Below are 17,950 nucleotides of genomic sequence, written 5' to 3'. Positions count from 1 at the left end.
CAAAAAACTATGTTGCTCTGTGCTTCTTTCTCCTTCTCACACACACACAATCACCAGCAGCTGCCGTCGGCTATAACGTCAATTCCACACGGCTGGGTCAAATAAATTATATACAGTAATAGCACTAACAACAAAGGATTATAATATTCAAATATATCAAACTATACATTTTAACATATGGCTCCTACACTGATTATTATGTATCCAAATGATCATTGTGTAAATGTAATATTGAAGCATCGATGGTCTTTCAAACACTATTGTTAAAATTTAGATTTTGAGGTACTTGGTCCAAAATGATGTGATATTTGGTTATCTTCAGATCACCCAGCTTTAGTGACAAATAGGCGCAGGAGATACAGTAAGTGTTATATACACTTAGAACAACTTTAGGCAGTTGGTCTCGGTTCTCTATTAGAAAACTAGAAAATGCATTTCCTGCTGAAAATGCGTGCGAATGCTGTAAACTGTACATTTGTTGCTGAATTTAGCTGAAATTGCAGAAAAGCCATGGGAGCCAGCCTGCATGCAGATGCCAGTCTCAGGACCATAGACTGTATATATAAAGCTCAGGACACCTCCACTCTCAGTACAGGAAGTGCATGCACGCTAAGAATTACAAAATAAATCGCCACTATCAGTACAGCGCCACTCTCAGTACAGCGCCACTCTCCGAACAGGAAATGCACGCAAATACAAAATAAAATCGTACTGACACTTATTATATACATATGTCTATATATATATATATATATGTTTATATAAAAATAGGGACACCTTGTATTGTTTACTCTCAGTACAGCACCACTTTCCGAACAGGAAATGCACGCTAATACAAAATGAAATCACACTGACACTTATTATATCTATATAGATATAGATATATATATATTTATATATATAAATAACGACATCTTGTATTGTAGTTACACCCGCTAGACAACAGTGGAGGGTTCGAGAAACAACCGTGTGTGCCGGGCGCACCGCGGCGGAGGTGGGGAGGTTCCAGCCGGGAACCTCCACCCCGCTGCGGGACCCATGGTGGGACCCCTGACGGCCCCTCCACACGTTCGTTGAAGCTTCAACGCTTCTGCCCATTCACTTTGAATGAGGTGACGTCACGCATTGCCGAACTGCATTTTGGGAGCGTCGCTTCGCTGTGCTCCTGTTGCTCGCTTCAAAAGTTGAAAAATGTTCAACTTTTGAAGCGAGCAACGGAAGCGTCAGCCAATCAAATCATATGCCAGTACAAGCTCTAGCCAATCAAACCGTGTGCTTGTGTGTCCGGGGCGGGAGATTCATGTGATAGGTTGTTGGTCAAGTTTCAGACACGTCCACCGGCAAGCTTCAACGTACGCCGCCGTGTGGACGCTGTGTGAGTCAGACGGTGCGTCTTGGTCACGCTTCATATCGGCCGGCCCGGGAAGGAAGAGACACGCAGAGTGGGGGAAGTCCCCCACCCCAACACAGCACACCCGCCCGGCCATCAGAGTCGAACCCGCAGTTCGGAGGAACCGACCGCCAGAGCACCGGTACTAGGCCGGGACGGTGGAGGCCCTCCGATGGTGGGTCGTGTTTGCCATTCGATCAGTGAGAGTAGAGGAGAAAAATGCAACAAAAATTGTCAAAATCCGTTAATATATGGATGAGTTGGGGGGGGAAACGGCTGGACACAGGCCGTGGGGGACACCCGAGACCGGGCAGTGTCACCGGTAGAAGGAACCGGGTGAAATAGCCAAAAAAAGAAAAATTAATAAAACCGAGGAAAAGTGAAATAAAGTGTCCGAAAATAGGCACTCGTGAGGCGGGCAGAGTCCCCTGTCAACTCCCTTTACATTCCTCCATGGTGTCATTTGATTTTTACAAGAACCAGGCTGAGGGGGTCAAAAGGGCTTGACCAAGGCCGACCCAAAGTGCGTGGTGAGCTGACTCATCCCCTCCGTGATGAGTCTCCATTGTGATTTGAAAACTTCCATCAGACGAGTCCTTCGGGGGGCGGGGGAAAAAACATGTTCGTCAGAATCGTCACTTCCTGTCCTGACAGTGGAGCCTACACCGGAACTGTCCTGAGAGTGGAAGCCTGCAGGCAGACCCCTTTCGAAAAAGCTGATGTTAATAGTTGAATGGTCTCTGTAGCTGCTTTTAAGATTAAGATGGACTTTTATTAATCCCTCGTGGGGAAATTGTTTCTCTGCATTTGACCCATCCTAGTGTTAGGAGCAGTGTGCTGCCATTTTGAACGGCGCGCGGGGAACGGTGCCTTGCTCAGGGACACCTCGGTAGCACTTGGTCTTGCCGGGACTTGAACTGGTGACCTTCCAGTTGCCAAGCCAAGCCCCTATCGACTTCGCCACCACCGCCCGGCCCCTCACGGTGGCCGGCAGGTGCAAACGCTGAACAACGGCCAAAAACGCATACATAAGCAGGAAACACCTGCAAATAATGAAATGAAAAACAAACAAACTCTGAAAACAAATACAACAGAAAAACGCTGCATTTCAATTGCATTTGCAATAAAGTTGAATGGTTTCTGTAGCTGAAAGTAGGCTGAAGGAGTTAGATATTAAATGTAAGTAATAGTGAATGAATGTTTACAAACACCTGTGTGTGTAAGCCCAGAGATCAAAGGTTACCACAGTGACAACGTTATCAAACATCTGTGTACGTGAGGCCAGAGATCAAAGGTTTCCATGGAGATGTGCTGTGAAAGGAGAGCCTTTCCATTGTTCTGAATGAGAAATAAACCTCTTACATTTCTAACTATAGTTTAAAAACGGTAGCTGCTTTCGTAAAATGTCAACGCGTGGAGGATGTCAGGACCGTGAGGAGCGTCGGAATCTGCTTTGTATGGACTTTCGGGTCCATAATGTGGCATTTATGGCAGATTTACTAAAGGTGTGCAGCTGCTGCTCTGAGGAAAGATCTGACTTTATTTACAATGGGCCTTAATTTGTGTTTGTTTGTGATTCATTTATGTTGAAAGTTTTTGTCACTTCATGCCCTCAGGAGGCATTTTGTTTAATTTGTGTCCTTATTTTTTTTTTTTCAACATAAGAGAGGTTTTCCTACAATTCAAGCATAGAATTATGTCCCAGGAGTGTAGGGTTTGGGAATGATGGCAGTTAAAAAAATATATGAAGGTGAGTTTCAAGCTCTCCCGCACCCTAGCTGTGACATCACGCACTCTAAGCCTTAACGAGCTGCTCAATACACACTCATGTTAAAATCTGAAGAAGGCCTCTTTACCAAGCTCCAAACTAACTTTAATATCTCAAAAAGTGTAAAAGATATGAGAAATCTGAAGTATAAGTTTTATAGCTGAAGGTCTTGTGACCGTTTAAAAGTTGGAATGAAGTATCTAGCTGAAAGTATGTGGAAGGAGTAGCATTTGGCGCACGGTGTAGGTAAAAGAGGATTTGAAGGTTCCTCCCATTGAGTTACATGTTAAAAAAAAAAGAGTTTAAAAAGCTGAATATTTCCAAATGTATAAAATATTATGAAAAGGTTGAAAGTTTCCCATCATGTGATGAAAAGGCTGAATATGTTCATATTTGAATGGTTTCTGTAGCTGAAAGTAGGCTGAAGTTATTCGACGGCAAAATATTGGTTGAAATAATAATAACTAGAAAATGCATTTCCTGCTGAAAATGCGTGTGAATGCTGTAAACTGTGTACATTTGTTGCTGAATTTAGCTGAAAATGCAGAATTTGCACTAAATATAAGAGTCAAACATTGAATTTTGGGATTTCTATCAAATGTTCCACCATAAATTGATTTTGTACCAAATTATGGTGGAAATGCCTTAATTTATGTAAAGGATAAGAAGAAATGCAGGCTGCTTTAGACAGTTAAAAGTATAAAAGATAGAGATATAAGGCAATAAGGCTGTCAGGTATTCAGTATTATTTTCAAGTATTTATTCTTCAACAGACATGTAGGCATGTAGACCCTCCTCTTTAGTTTTTTTGGAAGTAACTTCATTACATTTGCATGTGCCAGCTATTCATGTCAATGATACATTCATTATATATTTTTACTTTATAAACCCCTGTAGCTTAATAACTCCTGTGGAGTTGAACAAGATTTGAAATTTGCATCATTTTTAATTTCAAGACATTTTGAGGCATTAACTAATTCAACTGTTACAAATCTATAAAATATTTGTACCTTAATGTGTACACCTTAATTTGAGTGCCTTTCTTAAGAAATAGTCAGCACAATCTTTCTGTACCAGCTTGGCAGTTAACAGTTAATTATGTGTTTTCTGTACAGCGCTATATGGCTAATGTTAGCATGCTAACACACTAAAGTTAGGTGGTGAACAGAGCATTCATTAGATCTGTTAAGCCAGTTAACACGAGTCAAGTTAGCATCCTAATGTTTGCAGATTTTAACTGAACTTTGATACACCAACGTTAACATCTTAGCTTACTAAGCCAACTGCAGCATTTTCACTCTGATAAAGGTAGCTGATAAAGCACATAATAGACTTGCTAGCATTTGTGTAGACTCTTAATCTTGTTTACTGTATTGTAGATTATACAAAAAACTATTTCACGTATAAGTAATTATAATATCCCTCAACTGACATACTTCACTCACTTTGGCTATACATGACTGATTGTCCGGTACCTGTTGCATAAAAGCAAACAATTACATTCATTGTCTGTAAAAAAGCGAATGAAACAGATATTTTCCAAAGACACATGCCAGGCATCTTGTCTGAGCTAGTAGCTCCATTTAGGTTGTTTCTTTTGTATTAATTAGCATACATTTTAAAAAGATTGTTCACATTCAGCAGAGCTCTAAACATGACTCCATCCAAACAGACTTCACTGAAGATAAACTTAGAAAATCTATTTCTCAATCTCTTTTTGTTGCATCCACTTCTTTTCTTTTCAGATATGTTTTATACTTGATGATCTATAATAATGGGCCACTAAAAGAAAAGTATTTGTTGTAGTCGTGTTTTATCGAGTGTGTGCTTTTAATTATTGACATTGATATGTTCCCTTTCTTCTGGACTTCTGTTGTGATATTGACTTCCAAGGAAAGAAAAACAAGATAATGAAAAAAGTATTGTGTACCTTATTCTGTTGTTAAAGCTCTTGAGAATATTACAACATGGTTTTTTACATTTAATTTTTTTATGATAAATACTTTTTTTTATCATTTGAATTAATTTATTTAAAAGTGTATGTTTTATATATTTAATGATAATGTTAAACATTTTAAATGTATTTTTTGCAGCCGAGTTGAATTTAAAGTAGAAATCCACTGTTAATACATATTTGTTATAAAATTATTTAATATATTTTCATTATTATGACTATGATGTTGCCATAATGGGGTAGCCCTTAATTCAAAGAAATGGCAATATGAAATGCTTTAGTTAAGTGTCGTATGTGAGATTGTATAAAAACATATGTAAAATATGAACGGAGTAATGGGCCCAACAGCCCTTCTCTAATTATCTTCCTCTTCTGCCATCTGTCCTCTTGCCCCTTCCTCGTCTCTCCCCCTCCTCCCTCAGTTAGGCCTCCGCCCCTCTGTGGTGCTGACCCTCGGCTCCTCTCCTCCGAGCTCCGGGTGACTCAGCTGCAGGGCCCCCTGCGTCTTGGCCTCCTCCGTCCCCGTCCTCGTCCTCAGCTTCCATCTCCTCCGCCACATGCTCGTCGTCGTCCAGCCCCTCCTCTTCGTCATCACTCCTCTCAGAGTCTGACTCATCCGAGTTGTCCTCTTCCAGGTAGCGGTAGCCTTTGACCTGCGGACACAAATAATATATGTTATTGATGGCTGGGAAAGAGAGGTGTTCCAAAGTCAAAATGTGTTTGCTCTCATTCTATTTACATATAAAAAGTTTCACAATAACTGACTCGCATTTCGAAAAGATTTCCTCTACAGAGGTTTGTTCCTTCAGAAATTGGCGTTATAGCCTATTTACGCATGGCTCTAATTTGACAGTCAATAGTGTAGTGGAAGACAAAAAGTATTATTACTTTCGTGTATCAAGATATATTAAGTACTCTGCTTTGAATAACAATTTGTGTTAAAAGTTTTCCAAAAATAAGTTCAATTACTTAAAAAATGACATGTACTCCCTCTTCCTTCCTTAAAATCCTAGAATCAATCTAAAACAAATAGAAACAAATATCATTTATTTAAAAAGATGACTGACCTCACTGCGGTTCCTCAGTGTATGTGCACTGGGCATTTCAAATGTCCACATCACACTTTTGTGTGATGCATATTTGACTATGAATGGCTCCAGACAAGTTGGGATGTTAAAAAATAATGAATGTATAAAAGGCTTAAAGTGAGATATAAAGGGAGCGCACGGAAACCTCTCCGTTCAGTGTATGGGTGACATTCAACTAATGGAACAATAAGCTAAACACATTTCTGGTTCTTTTTGGGGGGGTTTTGAAGGCAGAAAAAATACATTTTAACTTAATACCAACATTTTATTGACTTGAAATGAGAAATATAAAACAAACTAGCAGAAAATGCTTATTTGTGAAATTGCAATCAAAATAACAAATGAAAATAGCAGCATGTGTACAGATCAGGGTTTCCGCTAGGATTTTTTCTTGCCGGTCGAATGTCCAGAAATAATTTATTTTACCGGACAAATTCGAAACTTACCGGTCATGTTTCAATAATAATAATAATAAGAAGAAGAAGAACAAGAATTGTGTTGCAGAGTATCCGTTTGCAGGTAATTATCAGACTATGACCGGATATGCTGAAACTCAGTTAATGGGGCTCATTTTTATAATCGTAACAGATCGAAAAGTTCAGATTCATTTTTCAATAAATGATGCGCTTCCACAAACAACATAATTATTACATTCAAGCAAACTACTTGTAGTAGATGAAGTACATTATTCAAAAGTTTACATTAACTTTGGATTATAACACGGGAGAAACGGACCCTCTCTTTTCCCCTCTCCCTCCTGACAGCCCGTCAGTTTCTCATGCAGCTCGCTAAACAGAGGCGGGGCTTCAGGTGATCATGCAGAGCTGCGTGTCTCCATCAGACTCAGCAGCTGATCTGATCTCTCTCTCGCGTCTGGTTATAGTTCACTCGCGTTTATGTCCACATCGATCAGATCCAGCTCTCCTGATCGGGCTTTATAGAGAGCACCGATCAAACTATTAAGAGTGAATATCGGCCGATAATGATCCAATGTTACCAGCTAAAAACCGGTAATTACCGGCTAACGGAAACCCTGGTACAGATAATGGCTGCTTCTCTACATCACATGGACATCAATATTAGTTTTGCTGTGGAGTGGAGAATGAATTCCTGTTGTCAATTTGTTCAGTTAAATACCCTAAAATATATTCTCCTTATCTGCAAGCTGCAACTGATTTCCCCTTAGGGACTAATAAAGGTTGACCTTTATTCTTCAGCTGTCAGACGGTGACTGGTTACCTTGTGCCGGGGCCGAGGGATGCGAGGCAGTCTGAAAGGAATCTTCCTGGCCAGCCGGCGCTCCATCACCCCGTAACAGAAGCAGGCCAGCAGCAAGGTGGCCAACACGATTGAGAGCTTAGCCTGAGGAAAGGGGCAAAAATAGGAAAATATAGCTATTATGCATAGGACATATAAAGCTTTGAATCCTTTAAACTTGAGACACAAACACATTGAACTTTCTCTCAACACAAATCATACCCTCATAGGCATGTTGGACCAGAGGTAGACGATGAAGATGGCGATGGCCTGCCACCAGTGATAGATGGTGAAGACAAAGTCAAGACGCTCTTTTTCCTCACCGTACAGCATGCCCAGCAGAACTGACAGAGAGAGAGAGAGAGAGAGAGAGAGAGAGAGAGAGAGAGAGAGAGAGAGAGAGAGAGAGAGAGAGAGAGAAGTCAGGCTGATAATGTCACGTGTGAACAAAGTTACATACCAACAACTCGAACAGCACCAGCGTGACTCACTGCTGACGCCCGTCTTGTTCAGGGCGCTGCCCAGTCCCCACAGCACAGAGATCACCAGCAGAGGACCCAGATATGAAGGCGTCTTCGGGGTTGGAGAGAAAGCCAGGAGAGCCACCAGCAGCACTAGGTGCACCACGGCCCCCCCCCACCAGACACACCCAGCGCGGGAGGCGGAGGAGGCAGAGGGAGAGGGAGGAGAAGACGGAGCAGGAGAGGCCGTACACGAGGATGAGGAGCCACAGCTTATCCAGGCCCAGAGCGCACACGCCATAGGACTGAGGAGAGAACCAGAACAGGCTGTTGGTCCCGGGTCACAGTTGCTTCATTTTAGAATGAAATATATAAAAGATAAATAAACAAATAGAATGAAAATAAGAATAACCAATAAAAATATAAAATAAAGTAAAGATATTCAAATAAACATAAGAAGTTAAAGTAACCTTTGCAATTAAAGATAAAATAAAGTAAAAATGTGTATATCAACCTAAGAATTTCATTTAAGAAAAACATCAAACTAAATACAAGTATTTACTTTAAACAAAAAGTTAAAGTAAGAATGTGCTTTAAAAAGATAAAATAAAAAAGAATGTGGGTATTGTCCACAGTAATAACTGTTAAATGTCTAATATATGTAATTTGTAATGTAAAGCGCTTTGAGCACTTGGAAAAGCACTCTAATAAAAATGAAATGAATTATTATTATTATAAACATAAGTGTGCAATAAAAACATAAAATTCAAAAAAGGTAATTCAAAAAAATATAAGTTAATGTAAAATGTCCAATAATAGATCAAATAAGAATATTAATGTAAACACAAGAAGTTAAAGTAAAAATGTGCACATTGTACTAAAATATTATGGATGTATATTACAATCCATACTGTGTTTAAGAGATTGAAATCTGATTGAATCTGTACTTATTTCTATAATGTGTCGGCTCCTCTCTGGTATCACACTATCCAAATGAAGCAATGTGAGTAAAAGTGCAGTACCAGGGAGAATCCAGTGATGGCGAACATCTGCTCGAAGCCGCTGTAGATGAAGAAGGGGCAGAGCAGGCGCAGGCGGTAGTCCCTCAGGTGTTTTGAAAGGCAGCTGGAAGATGTTTCCCCAGCCGATGCTGCGGAGGTCGATCTCTTCGGTGGGGCGGTAGGCGGCGCCACACAGCACCAGGAACTGTGGGAAGCAGCAAAAATCAAACAATTCATTTGAAATTGTTTTGATATGATACGTTTCAAGATTCAAGGCTTTATTGTCATGTGCACATTAGCTACAGTGTAGATATGGCAATGAAAAACTAAGTCACAGGCTCTACAATATACTTTGGATCATAAGGCAAACTGAATGCAAACACGTTGCTGAATAAGCCTCTGTAACTACAGCTAGGCTGGGATAAATGCATGGGCCAAGCTACAATACTGTACATTTACATCAACCCATTTCTACAGCCAGACTTCTAAACTGCTTTCAACTGGAGGATCTGAGTGTTTCTTCTACAAAAACAGACTCTTTCTCCATCTCCTATTGTCTCTAAATGTAGAATTAGATCAGCATTTAATAAAGTTGCTGTACTTTGATGATCCTTGCACTTTTGGTCGGTTGAATACAATACGAGACGCTTTGGATACAATTGCAGCTAAATAAATGAGATGGAATGATTGACTGGTTGCCCAGGGATATGTTTTTAAATCCTGAGTGTGCCCTGACCAAAAAACACTTTGTTCTTAGTGCGACTCAAATATGTTAAAGGGGCCTATTCTGCTTCTTGGGGTTAATCTCTTCCCTGTAGTGTTTTCTATAGGTTTGTGTGCATGTCAATGGTCTGCAAAGGCTAAGATCCAGAATTCCCTCCAGAGGGAGTTTCTCTCCCACACACTCCCTCTCCCCTGCCTGAAACACCTCCATTGAACTTCTTTGTTTACCACCCTAACATAATGACATCACTATGTTATATTCACGTTTCTATTGGCTAGCGCTCCAACATAATGTACATAAAAGGCTTAGGGGAGGGACATCTCTAAGCAATTAACTAATCACAACAGAGCAGGCCAGCTAACCAATCAGAGCAGACTGGGCTCTGGTTTCAGACAGAGGGTGAAAAGAGGAGCTGCAGCACAGGCAGTATGAGGAAAACTAGCAATGTATCAGTGAATGTTTGTAATGTGAAAGATCTTGCTCTAAAACTATGAACCCACAAAGAATCACCACCCAGCCCTACAAGTTCCCTCTGCTCTACTGAGCGTTTTAATGTCTGGCTCATTTCTTTTGGTTTTATGGCCCATAATAACGCAGCAGCCTCTCCCACACTCTGGAACTCCCTCCCCAGCCACGTCAGATCCGCCAACACTCTCACATCATTCAAACAATCCCTCAAAACTCACCTTTTCACTCTTGCCTTCAACTCCTAATCAACTAACCCCTTGCTCTTATTCCACCTAGCTTAGCACTTTCTACTTTTGTTGTTATTTTTGTTTGACTTGCTTGTGAGAGCTTTGAGCACCAGGAAAAGCGCTTTATAAATGTAATGTATTATTATTATTATATGACTGTTTGGTTCACTCTCACAGCTCTCCTGAGTATTGTTTCCTGCACCAGGCAGCTTTTTTTGTTATTGAAAACTTGGAAGCTTCCTGCTCCACACAGTTTAAGAGCCTGACATGTCTTAGACGTGAGAGACAGGTAGGGTAAGTCAGGTAATTCTACAAGCAATTTAATAAAGACGCAGTTATTAGTACTGCTCTTATGCTTCTTATTTATTGTTGTTCAAAAGAAAAATATTTAGAAAATGTGTTTGTTGGTCCTACAGCAGAAATAAAAGCTTTCATTGAAGTAGTGTTGTACACAAATGTAAAGTACAAGAAAATCCAACAGTACATTGATTCTAGTTATGCAGTACATATCCAGATGCAAGTAAGACTGCAAAATCACTTTGGTTCTAAATCTTGTTCGGAATGTACGGAATAGGATTAGGGCCATTTGTATATGATATATATAATTAGCATTGCTCCCTAACTGTCATTCCCTGGTTCTTCCAAAGAGAAGGAAAATGCAGGACAGACACAAGACAATCAGATGAATAAATGTTAAACAACTTAAAACACTGAACTCTAGGTGTGTGTGTTTGTAGGGGCCTTTGGATCTTACGATGATCATGGAGAGGAAGGCGAAGCCCATGAGGACGCTTTCCACTTGGATGAGCAGCATGGAGCGAGGCAGCTTATTGAGCACGGTGGTGTTGAAGCCAGGGATCACACCTTTGATGTTTGCTCCTGTCATTAGGAAGAGGAGAAGGAAAACAAGCGTTCAATCCCACTCAGGATGCAGTCAGAGCTGAAGCCTGTAACACACGCATCTGTGATCTTTGGAAATAACCAAAGACATTATTCAAGCTGAATAGAGAAGCAGATCATATTTTTGAGGTGTTACCTCGCTACACTTTTACTTCCTCCTTTTGTTGAGAACAATCAAAAAGGAAGTGATGATGCATGAAGTTCAAAATGATAAACATCACAGCTTGAGGAGAAGTGATGCACCTCGCTAGTTTCAGGGCAGCTCTGTGAGGCCACTTCGAGTTTCATGTAGCACTTTGCTACATACTGAAGTAGAAAAGATGTATACTAGCCTAGCACTGAACTTCTACTTGTTCTCTTCCTAAAATACGTTGGTCTAGCACGTGCCGTGGAAAGACGTGAGCAATGCAAAACAGTCAAGAATAAGGGTGGAAAATAAAAACTGAGATGTTTCTTCTAAAGGGGGGACTGACACAAGAAGTTTCAGAACCACTGACCTTACCTAACATCCACAGGCCAAATAAAAAATACTAGTTGGTCTGGAACCTCTCAGATTGTTTTTCAGTTCGAGACATGGACAGATATGCTTCTGGACGCAATAGAGGGTGAAGAAATTAGTTAGCATTTCCACGTTTTTGGTTGTATTCCCAAAGTAAGGTCTTAAGCTCACAAGATGTTCATGTTTTGATCTACGACATAAAATACAAACAAAACAAAAGACTGCCAAACTTCATTACGCCAAAACCAAGTCCACCTTAAGCTTAGTGGTGTTGACATTAAGTCATGCGAATAGTATTAGGTCTAAATACGTTTGAACATTTCATTTGTGAATCAGGGGTTTATTTCAGCCAAACTAAAGTTGGTGATTGTTAAAACAGCAGAGTTATATTTAATCTAGTTATTGTTTGTATTCTGTCAAGGTTGAATAAAGTGTGTTTTGATCAGCATGGTACAATTCCTGTTTGATCAATTAAGTCTGGTGGCTTTTAGGAGAGCACAGTAGTTACATGTATATATGTTTTCTCTACATTTAAAATGAGCAATGATCTAAATCCCCTTACTCATTGTCAATATAGAATATTGAATCAGTTAACATTGTTTTGGAGAGTCGATGCAAAATCAATATACCTAGTTGAAGTTAAAGAAACAACGGTAAATATCTAGGTGGGGAAAGCAGCTAGTTAGCTTAGCAAAAAGATCTGTTTGCCTCTGCCTTTTTTAAATCAAATAGAAATAAATATCTTCATTTGTACTGTAACTTTTTTTCTTGTCATTTATGTAAGTCTTATTATATTTCAGCTTGTTTTTACTTATAGCTTTGTAATGACTGTTTTGAAATGTCATTTTATAATGTGATTCTTTTACACTACGTCTTGATTCTTTAAATGTTTTAAGCACATTAGAATGCCTTGTTTTTTTAAATATCTATATCGCTAAACTTGCCTTGCCTTAAAGACTGGAAAAAGGGTTTAGAGAGTAAAAAGCTTAAAAGCATCTTTCCAAATCTTTATACAAATCATTGGTCAAAATGGACTGAATTAAAAGTCCTAATACTTAGTCATCCTCAATTGCTGTTAGAAATTGTTCATCACTGGTGGGGAAGTGACACTGTCCCTTACCACAGTTATGGACATTTTTGAGGATGTGTTCGTTTCCTCGCAGGTAGCCGTTGAGGACGAAGCGCATCGGGAACTCAGCGAAGACAAAACTCAGCTGGTGAGGAGGAGAGAGCATTAGTTTCTGCAGCTGCTCAAACGTATCTTTCCAATGTTAAACTGATCATGACATGAGAAGAATCTTAGGTTCATTTGATTAAACGGCAGCATAAATTAGACTCACATGGAAGATGATGAAGAAGATGGACTGGAAGACAATGATGTAGCTGTGGCACGCGCCCTTAGGGAGCTTCTTCTGCTCCTGCACATGCTCTTCTCTGTAGTTCACATACTCGTAGTACTGCTGCGCCATCCTGCATGCCGATAAATTCAATCATTCATTTTATGTTCGGTGTGTGTCCATTTGAAGACTGTATACAGAATTACCTGTACACTTCTGGATGTGTTAGACATTTTGGAGCAAATTTCCAAATCTATTATCTGAGGCTATTGTGTCATAAAAACAGTGGTTGCTAACAAGTGACTTGTTGTCATGTCATCATTCAGAATAATAGCGGAGCCTTTAGCTTAGCGGTGTCGATGCCATTTCATGTAGTTTGTGTATAGGGGAGAGTGGGGTAAGTTGAGCCATTTTTTAGTTATGCTGTCCTCTAAGCAAGGAGAAATTACACATAGTAAAAATGAAAACACACACCTATAATTCAGGATGTCTCCTATCAATGGCAATGATAATAATTCATATTTAATCAGGGGCAGTGAAAATATTAATTCTTAAAAAAAAAATGTCTTGTGGCTCAACTTGCCCCAGTGTAGGGGTAAGTTGATCCAGGTCAGGGGGTAAATTGAACCACTGTTCAAACCTGGGCATACCTGTTCAAACCTGGGCATACCTACAACAAATTGTAAAGGTAACTATAAACAATAAATAACAAACCAAATACAAACTTAGTTTTTCAAATATTTTGAATATAAATTGATGTTAAAAGGAAAAGTAATCATACAAATGGTGATACAATTTCATACATCTTACCAATCAAACACAGGGTAAATTCAACTTTAAATGTAGCCTACAATGAGCTCTTATTATCAACTTGGCCTACTTTCATTCATTTCTCCATTGAAAAACTGGCTCAACTTACCCGAAGGACCATGGTTCACTTCACCCCATAGCCACCATTTTAGAAAAAATAGCCTAGCATTAAAATACAGATTCATCTTTAGCTTAATGATTCACATGGTTAATACGCTGCCAACACATCAACATACAATATGTGTTTAAACCTGGATACTTTTTTTTTTACATGACAGCCGATATAGCTGACATCTAGAAAATGTAAACATGTTTACTTACCAGACCACAATGAGTATCTCTCTTTCACAGGCAATGAGAAATGGGTGGAGCTTGCATAATGTCTTGTCACTTGATTACAACTATAAGGCGTTGCCTGGTAACAGGGGGTGGCTCAACTTACCCCCTTCTCCCCTAGCCTATAGCATTTTTAACTTTTGGCGATTGGATTTACAGTTAATACATCCTAAAAAGTGGTGTCAATATGTTCCCGTTGAAGCAAACGTCAAAGTATCATAAATGTTAGCCACAGATCTTATTTTCTTCAACTTTCCCTAAACCAATGGAAAGATCCCAGTGCTTTTAGTCGAGGCAGCCCTTGGTAGGCTCATTTCCAGGTCGGCCAACAAAAATAAGTCACCACTCAATTGGGAAATTAAATAATGACTTGCGCGCATGAAATATAGATTTCCATTATCTGTTTTTCTTCATTCATTTTTATAAATTCAACACATGGAAATAAAAAAACGTAGATCGGATTGGTGAATTGGGTTTCTAACGGCATTGTATCACAAACACAAAAAAAGAGCTGATAAAGTTCCCAACACAGCGCTGCACAACAAAGAGCCTCGTAAACTATTGTTTGAGCATTGCACTGATGGAAACAATAAGGTATTGTTATTCCTACACCTCTTTGTGAACAGACATGAAAATGATTCACCTTCAGCAGCTGATGATAATTCAGCTCCAGTTGTACTGACTGACACAGCACCTTAGCAAGGATTTTGAAAGTAAAAGCTCTCATTTCACTTGAAGATTTAAAAAAAACTATTATCAAGTGTTTGTAATTCCACTTGTGATTGCTTTCCTTAATGTAAAACTAATGTTTTAAACTTTGTACATATCTCTATTAAGGGGCACTATTATGCAAATGTCCAGGTTCATATTTTGTGCCCACTTTGACTGCTCACATGCTTGAGAGACTCTGCTTAAATAAAGGATTAAATAAACAAAAGTCTGTTAGTTAAGAAAGTTCCATCAGTGATGTCAGATTTTCTTTTTGTAACTACATGACATGTCACTTGTTAGACGCTTTTATCCAAAGTGACTTACATACTCAATACATGTGGACAATCCCCACAGGAGCAATTTGGGGTGCAGTGTCTCAGAGACACAACGACATGCTGACTGCAGTGGGGTTTGAACCTGTGACCCCCCCTGATCCGAACACCAACGCACTATCCCACTGTGCCACAGCCTCCCTACAGCAGGACTTGATGAACCCATGGGAGCGGGTCCGCTTTACTTTCTCTTTTTCAGGCCCTGTGTTTAAAGGGTTGTTTTGGTTTGAAATCCTGTATTATTTCAGGTAATTGCTTAACTGTAAGTTTGCAAATTTTCCTAGATTGTCTCAAATCTCCCTTATATGTTTTGTGACTTGATTTTTTTGGCTACCTTCATTGGCATGTGAGGGGATAAAGTTCCTAAATTATATAATTGAAGCGCTGATGACCATTAGAAACGCTCAATATTAAGGGATCATGGTAAGATTATGGTAAAGGTCAAAGGGTAGTATAAAGATATATTTAGGGTTTATAGAATTGAGGAATTGAAGTCCACATGTACACAGTACTGCACTCACAGTGAAATATAACCTCTGCATTTCACCCATCCTAGAATTACGAGCAGTGGGCAGCCAGCTATTATAAAGCAGCGGTGGGAACAAAGGCCTTGCTCAAGGGCAACTTGGCAGGGCCACAGGTTGCCAACTGGTACCTCTCTGCAGTGAAGGTAAAACCAACAATCGGAAACTGGTCGTCAGTCCACGTCACATGAGTACTTCCACATGACGTAGGTCCAGCCTCTGCCTCTTATGTTACATCTTTATCCGCCCACCCTTCCACATCCGCTTGCTCACCTTGTAATGTAATTTCCCAACGAGGCCCAGAGCGGCACGATGGCCACGCCGATAGCCACGGCCGATGGGACCAAGGTGTAGTACCGCTCCCAGTAATTGGTCGACACAAAGAGTGCGTAGATCCCTGAAGCGAGGAACATCATCCACTTTGTACCTAGAAACCTTCCGGGGATATAAATAGAGGAAATATTGTTGTTAAAGAGCAAGGACATTCAGTTACAAAAGGAAAGGTTTTATCATTTGTGCGTTTGCTACCTGATAAGTACGGGGGTGTACAGTAGACCTATGATGGGCGTGACGTTGATGCCCATCAGCATCTTGTGATCGATGTCCTCCAGGCCAAGGTTGCTGTACTTCACTTCGCGGTAGGTCATATCATAATGGAGTATTAGCTGCATCTGCAGTAGACCTGTAGAGAAAGATTTAATAGAACTATGCTCTTCTTCCTTCATCCAATGCACTGTCTTTTGTTCCATACTGACCCATGTACACACTGTACAGAATCATGGCTCCAACACTGGCTGCAAGGACGTTCTTGATGACTCCAAGCCTCTTCCTCCTGTAGTACTTCCTCTCCTCCTCCTCCTCGTTGTACTCTGCTTGTGGGCCAAGAAACTCCTTTATTCAAGAAGAAAAAGCAAAGGAGAGGTGAGGGGGGGTTTGGTTGGTAGTATTTAATCACATCTTTCTCTGGAAACACTAGAACTGGAGTTTTCCCAGGAAAACGTACCTGCTCCTGTGCGTTTTCTTCTTGGTCCACATTCAGCAGTTCATTTATGCCGCCATTGGGAGGCGCTACAAACTGATCATCATCCCTGATCAACACCTCTCGATCAACTGCCTCCATCTAGTGACCAAAACCGGCAGTACTCTGGATTATTACTTGTTTACTGGACCAAACCCAATCAATGTGTTTGTGTCATTACTCCCATTATGCTTCTGTAGAAACCATCTTCAGTTCATACTCATGAGAATATAGTCAGAGGTTTTTTTGTTGAATTATCACAGGTCATAAAAAAATCAGGATACATTCCAGATAAAAATGTAAGGCTGGATAAATCTGGATTATCAATATAATTAGTCTTTTAAATTGTGGACTTTTAATGTTGGAGTAAATAACATGGGCAGCAGTCATATTTATAATGAGACTACTTCATTTTAAGTGCTTCTTTTTAGTACTTACTTGTTTATGAATTCCTATGACTGTGAGATAAGGGCCGGCTATTAGTTTGTTATGTGAGTTTTTAGCTACCTTATTTGGATAACAAGGGATAAAAGTACATACATGATATTTGGAACTTCTTTGAGTTAAGAAGTCTCTTCAATATTGTAAGCATTGGGTTGAAGTATCTTTGAAGCCTTAACACCTCGGACGTTACAATATTAAAGGTTATGTTTGGGCTCAAGGAAAACGCTTATTTTTGTATTTCTGGGACATATTCAGTGGTACATTCTCTTGTCGTTGACATTAATTTCTCTATTTTTTCTCTCCTAAAGAAAATGTTTTAGATAAAACGTTCCTCTAAAGAAATAGAAAAAACAAATACAAATAGTGTGTTATATTTCTAAATCAATTCAATTGTATTCGTTTTTTGATTAAATAATTCTTGTTTTATGTGCGTTTGTTTTTTACTTTCTTTAAGTTAGTGGAAAGTCTAATGTTGTGGCTATTGACCCCTCATGTTACAGTTCTTTTTATTTAATATCTAGATTGTATGCAGTTTTACGTCAGTGCAAATAAGACAATAAAAGGTACAAAAATAGACACACTATATCTAGCAACGTGATTCTAAGTGATGTTCTGAAATATTCTTCAGTGCAACTCAACAAACATGACCACATTGGTATAAAAGAGGATATAGCCCATAACATGTTCTCCAAAATGTTAGC

General features: G+C 39.6%; 1 protein-coding gene across 1 annotated transcript; it reads right to left on the bottom strand.

Annotated features, from left to right (window-relative positions):
• Nucleotides 1-3,896: 3,896 nt before the first annotated feature.
• On the bottom strand, nucleotides 3,897-16,907 carry unc93b1 (unc-93 homolog B1, TLR signaling regulator). Its single transcript, XM_034237098.1, is given in 14 exon segments — nucleotides 3,897-5,765; nucleotides 7,440-7,562; nucleotides 7,680-7,801; nucleotides 7,949-8,093; nucleotides 8,095-8,223; nucleotides 8,941-9,033; nucleotides 9,035-9,124; nucleotides 11,093-11,217; nucleotides 12,858-12,951; nucleotides 13,078-13,207; nucleotides 16,061-16,222; nucleotides 16,316-16,469; nucleotides 16,543-16,678; nucleotides 16,791-16,907. Coding segments are annotated over 14 exon segments (1,851 nt in total). The 3' UTR covers nucleotides 3,897-5,534.
• Nucleotides 16,908-17,950: the final 1,043 nt, after the last annotated feature.

The sequence above is a fragment of the Gymnodraco acuticeps genome, unplaced genomic scaffold (genome assembly GCF_902827175.1).
Source record: "Gymnodraco acuticeps unplaced genomic scaffold, fGymAcu1.1, whole genome shotgun sequence".
Classification (NCBI taxonomy): Eukaryota; Metazoa; Chordata; class Actinopteri; order Perciformes; family Bathydraconidae; genus Gymnodraco; species Gymnodraco acuticeps.
Note: the sequence above shows the minus strand (reverse complement) of the source record. Positions and strands in the feature narration are given on the sequence as shown.